Source organism: Manacus candei, unplaced genomic scaffold (genome assembly GCF_025592945.1).
Source record: "Manacus candei isolate 608988 ecotype Guabito, Panama unplaced genomic scaffold, ASM2559294v1 h1tg000003l, whole genome shotgun sequence".
Taxonomy (NCBI): Eukaryota; Metazoa; Chordata; class Aves; order Passeriformes; family Pipridae; genus Manacus; species Manacus candei.
Window position 1 is genome coordinate 20,551,967 of NW_026138051.1, and position 5,138 is coordinate 20,557,104.

A 5,138-nucleotide genomic window follows, 5' to 3' on the forward strand; every position below is an offset into this window, starting at 1 on the left:
TCTCTCTTCACCTTCAAGCCTCCCTCAATCCTACAATTCCATTGTAAAATCCTGATTCTGGGATCTGGTACCGCAGCTACAAACCGGGAAGTTTCCAGTTTGTGCTTTTAGAATAACAGGAATTTTTAATCAGCTCCCTACATAAAATCGACGAGGGGGAATGTGCATTTCCCTAAATAAGAGAAACAACCCTCACACTGAAAATAAAGACTTCTCTCTGAGGGCTATTTCCATGGTAACTCGTAAATTCGGAGCTCCAGCTGTGTTGGCTGCGGGAAAAGGTAACAGGGTTGTTTGTTGTTGTTAATAATGGGAAACCATTGTTGTTAATAATGGGAAACCATCACCACTGTCCTGTCATGCAAAAAAAGCCTGGACTGCTTTGGTTTAAAACCTCCCCGAAGCTGGCAAAGAACGAGCTTGCACAATTTCACCCCCGGCAGCTGGAAGACTAAGATGAACAGAAGGAATGAGAGGAGAAAATGATTCATGATTTAACCTCGTTGTTCACAACCAGCATCCCAAAATATCCACGTGTCCCTTTTGATCCTGTCAAAATTCCAAGTGGGTCACAAGTTACGTAAGTATGTTGTTGTATATTGATTTTATACACAATTAAATATAAGCGTATACAATTTCATACATGATTCTATGTCTGGTTTTGCAGTGGTTAAGGGAACATCACAGCACACAACAGCCCACGGCAAAATGCAGATGAAAGATTTTGAATTAGGGAAAAAAATACCCCCCAAAACCACACACACACACACAAAAAAAAACCCTCCTCACATAAAAACACAGCCACACATTCTGACCCTGAACAGGAACTCTCCGGTTGGTTTCCAAGAGTTTATCCCTGCAAAGTGAGGTGGTGGAGTCCCAAAATAATCCACGTTGTTAAAGACGTGTGTGCAGAGAGAGGAAATCGGTAAGGGCAGCCAGGAAAGTGTTAATTGTTAACGCAAGGAACACCTCCAGGAATCTCTTTGCATTTGAATCCCTGATTTAGCAGGGTTTTCATACTCTTTTAACCAGAAAGATGGGAGGAAATAATTGCATCCCTTCTCTTTCCTGAGGCACATTTGCTCCTGCTGAACTCTGCACAGTGCTGAGCATTTGGTAAAGCCCAGCTAAGGCTGCTTTTCCTCATAACAACAAAGAATTCAAGTTAATATTTAGTCTGGGCTTAATAGTGCTGAGGTTGAGCCTGTGAGTAAACTAGAATTTACCTTAAGGCAAATTCAGCTTTGGACTTGAAGTGTCACTTCAGTGATTTGATGGCATATCACTCACCCCTGGCTGTCTGGGAAGGCTGCTCGGGATTTTCTGGATCATTCCCATGGATTTATAGGATTAGGTCCCACGCACTCAGCCAACCTTACACTTGCAGGGCTGAAATGCAGCAGGGCAAATGCACGTGCCAATTTGGAAAGGTCTCTGGTTCCAAACAGAGATTTCACTTAACAATTCTGAATCCAGGGATCTCTTTACCCATGTTTGCCAAAAAGCCAAATAAAAATGAGGCATGAGAGGTGAGCGACTGGCAAAGGTGATGAGACTAATGTTGTTGGCATGTTGATTTATGACTCAACTGAACCTCCAAACTCGTTAATAAAGCATAAATGTGCAAACTGTTCTCAAATATTAAACCAAAAATCAGCAGAAGGGAGACAATTCTGCACAAATGTTTCTAAAATTCGGATCACTGGACAGCTTCCCTCTACAACCACTGACATCACTCCTAAAAATTGTATGGGACCAGCTTTTGTGCACATTAAATATGTTTTGGAATCTTCAAGCCTCCAGACGTGGATCCTATTAACACACAGTTGGGAGAGGACTAAGAAAGACCCCAAATGGTCTGGTTTTATTTTCAGTTCAAAGCTGAAAAAGTCACTGCCACTCCCGGGCTGCTGCAGGGTCTTCGTAACGCTGTAGGATTTTCCCATGTAGATGAAACTTCTGGAGAGCTCAAAACATTTTGTTCCTTGACACTCATGGATTGCACTCTGTGTAGGGAAAGCAAAAGTGCAAAAGAGCCTTTGGAATTTCCAACTCCAAAGACAGAAACTAGACCAGCTTAAAGCTTCGAAGACTATTTTTTTCCTACATTTTTGGATTAAAATCTGCTTTATATCCATGTAATTCATTATCCATGTTAAACAGGTAAAAATTATCTTGATACCGGTTTGAACCAGCTACACCTCAGAGCCTGCTGGAAGCTGGTTATCCCTGGATTTTCTTTCTACTCCAGAAATGTTATTTCTCACTTGTGACCGTGTGTTGTCCCCAGTCTCCCTCCTCTGACACTTCGGCTACTGATGAGATCCTGAAGGAATGAAGTTTTGGTACCAGGATAACCCTGGGCTTTCCATGAAGTTTTTGTACCAGGATACCCCTGAGCTTTCCACGTTTTGGTACCAGGATAACCCTGGACTTTCCGTATCCCGGTTCTCTGCTGCTGACAGTGCCCAACCACTGTGCCATTCCCAGCAGGAACCTGCTCCCTGCGGGAATGAGGGAGGGAAATGAGGAAGGTGGAGGTGGAGGAGCCGCAAATGGTTTTCAATTAGTGGGTCCTCCATTGTCGCTGCAAAGAGGGGATTAGGGGCAGGTCCCGGGGGGAGATAAAACCTCCTGGAGCGGGAGCTCAGGCAGTGCCCAAAAGGAGGGGGAAGAAGGGGCAGCTTGTTGCCAGTGCCCAGTATGGCTCGGGGTGTGCTCTGTGCCCTGCTGCTGGCGCTGGGCTGCGCCCTGGGCCGGGCGGGGGAGTATTGCCACGGCTGGTCGGGGGGTGCCCAGCGCTGGCACCGCGGCTTCCAGTGCCCCGAGCGCTCGGACGGCCCCCTGGCCACGCTATGCTGCGGCTCCTGCAGCCTCCGCTACTGCTGCTCGGCCCCCGAGAGCCGCCTGGACCAGGGCAGATGCCCCGGGGAGCCCCTGCCCAGCCCCAGGACCCCTGTGCCAGGTGAGCTTTGCTAGCGTGCAGAGGGAATGTCGGCTGTGCTTCCTTCTGTGCCACCTTCCCTTGGTGGCATCGGCCGGGCCCCTTCTTTTCTTTGTCCCCGCAGCTCCAAGCTGTCACCTCCGCGGCAGAAAGGGTTGGAGCGCTGGCACCCTTCGCTGGGAACAGGGAATAACTGGGGGGTTCACTCAGAAGGCTTTTCTGTCAGTCCTGCTCCTAGAAAACCCTCTAAACTACTAACAGAGTACCCTGCGAACACCTCTGGTGTTCATATCCCCGTGGAACGTGTTGCTGATCTATTATGGGTTGGACTCGATGATCTCAGAGTTCTTTTCCAACCTAGTTGATTCCGTGATTCTGGATGATTCTATTAATGCATGTGCTCTAAGTAACATATTTAACTTCAGTTCGGGCTTGTATCCCTCAAACCCAAACTGTGCAGGCAATGCAACCCCAGTTTAAGTACTAACTGTAAAACTCGGCTAATTTCTACTTTATCACACACGAGTGACCAGCAGCTGTGTCACCTGAGTTCTGGAAGAGCTCTTGCACGGATTAACGGCCGGGGCTATAGGACTGACCCTCTGCATTTTGAGCTTTCTCAAGTGACCTGCTGTAACAATTCCCAGTGTCTGATCCTGCTGCAGCAAAAGAGTCGAGAGTGAAACCACTCTGGGCTACCCCTGGTGCAAGGATTGAGAGCAGAGTATACCCTGGAATGCCCGTGGATGATTGTTCCTAATGCCTCTTTGCGATTTCAGTGCCCGTGTACCTGCCTTTCCTCCTCGTCGGCTCCGTCTTCGTGGCATTTATTGTTGGTGGCGCCTGCGTTGGAATTTGCTGCTGCAAATGCTTCAAATCCCGAGCTGAGGGGCAGCAAAGTGGGCTTGCACCCGGCCAGACTTGGCTACTAGAGCCTGACGTTCCTTCTGGCCTCCCCAGCTCTGCCCTCAGGGGCTCCCTGGGCAGCGCCCCTCCAAGCAGCATCTGCACGGCTCTGCCTCCACCCCTCCCTGTCCTCGGGCTGGCTCAAAACCCTCGGTTCTTCTCCCCTCCATGCGCCAGTGCACAGCTCTCACACCCTTCCCGTGCTCTCCACGGGATCCCAAGGGATCACACTCCAGCACCGTTCCTTAAAAGAACAATTCATGGACATGGTGCTGAGGCAGCTCTTGGAGTGGCACAGGGTAAGCCAGGGGTGTTCTCAGCAGTTCATGTCTGACTGCCACTCACAGCACCCACCTGCAACTGCCTCACGGTCATCATGACTACTTTGGGACTGAATTGAGGACTTGGAAATATTTGGTGCTACTAGGAAGTGCATCAATTTTGGCTTTTTACAGCTCTGAGGGCACCATTTCAGAACTTATTTTAGCTTCTTGGCATTTTTCACTTGTATTATTTTAATGCTGCTGAAAAAGGGAAGATTCTGAGCCCTGCACACCTGCTCAGGGAACAACTGGAGCTCCAAAACTGAGTCCCACCCTCCCCTGATCCTTTCATGCTCTGGGGGACATGTCAGGGGACTTGGTTTCAATTCCTGCAGCTGCGGACAGGGAGGTGCCTTAGTGGAATTATTAATTGTGGACACCCAAGAGCCTGCACAGCACAGGAGGACTGTGCTTAACCTGCATGCTTGGACCAGTTAATTGATGGTAAAACACTGCCCGTGGCTGGGCTGCCCCTGCTGGACCCTCAGGCAAGCTGTGCTGCTAAAGGAGCAACTTTTAGCCCAAATTTCAGTGATATTTACATTTTGTACAGATGCTACATGAAGATAATAAAACAGTGTATGTGTTGATTCCTCTCTTCCAGTGGCTTAGCGGTGGTTTTTTTTCCTTCTTTACATAATTGGACGCTTCCAATGGCTGAAGAATTAAAGGGGAAGGTAAGAACAAATTAAATTCCAGCCTGCTTTGGCTTCTTGTTGGGATGCAGGATGGCTGAGCCATCCCCTTCCCAGCAGGAGACTGAGAGGAAGAAGTTGTTAAAATATCCTCCTCGCTGCTGGAGTGTTTTAACACCTCCTCCAAGCCCTGGATCCCGAGGGATTAGATTGGGAAGGGAGGTTGAAAGGACTCCACGGGTGTTACCAGCAGGAGCAGGGGCCGAGGCTTAAAAATCTGTCCGGAGCCTTTCCCCTCTTAGTGCTGTCTATTAAGCAGCCAACTGG

General features: G+C 48.6%; 1 protein-coding gene across 1 annotated transcript; it reads left to right on the top strand.

Moving 5' to 3' along the window:
- Positions 1–2,706: 2,706 nt before the first annotated feature.
- LOC127471464 (protein shisa-1-like) lies at positions 2,707–4,737 on the top strand. Its single transcript, XM_051788379.1, has 2 exons — positions 2,707–2,968; positions 3,706–4,737. The coding sequence occupies exons 1-2, from the start codon at positions 2,707–2,709 to the stop codon at positions 4,185–4,187; spliced, it is 744 nt and encodes a 247-aa protein (XP_051644339.1). The 3' UTR covers positions 4,188–4,737.
- The last annotated feature ends 401 nt before the right edge of the window (positions 4,738–5,138 follow it).

Coding starts and splice junctions, on each gene's coding strand:
- LOC127471464 (XM_051788379.1), top strand. CDS start 2,707: ATGGCTCGGGGTGTGCTCTGTGCCCTGCTGCTGGCGCTGGGCTGCGCC. Junction 2,969..3,705: donor CCCCAGGACCCCTGTGCCAG/GTGAGCTTTGCT, acceptor ATGATTGTTCCT/AATGCCTCTTTGCGATTTCA.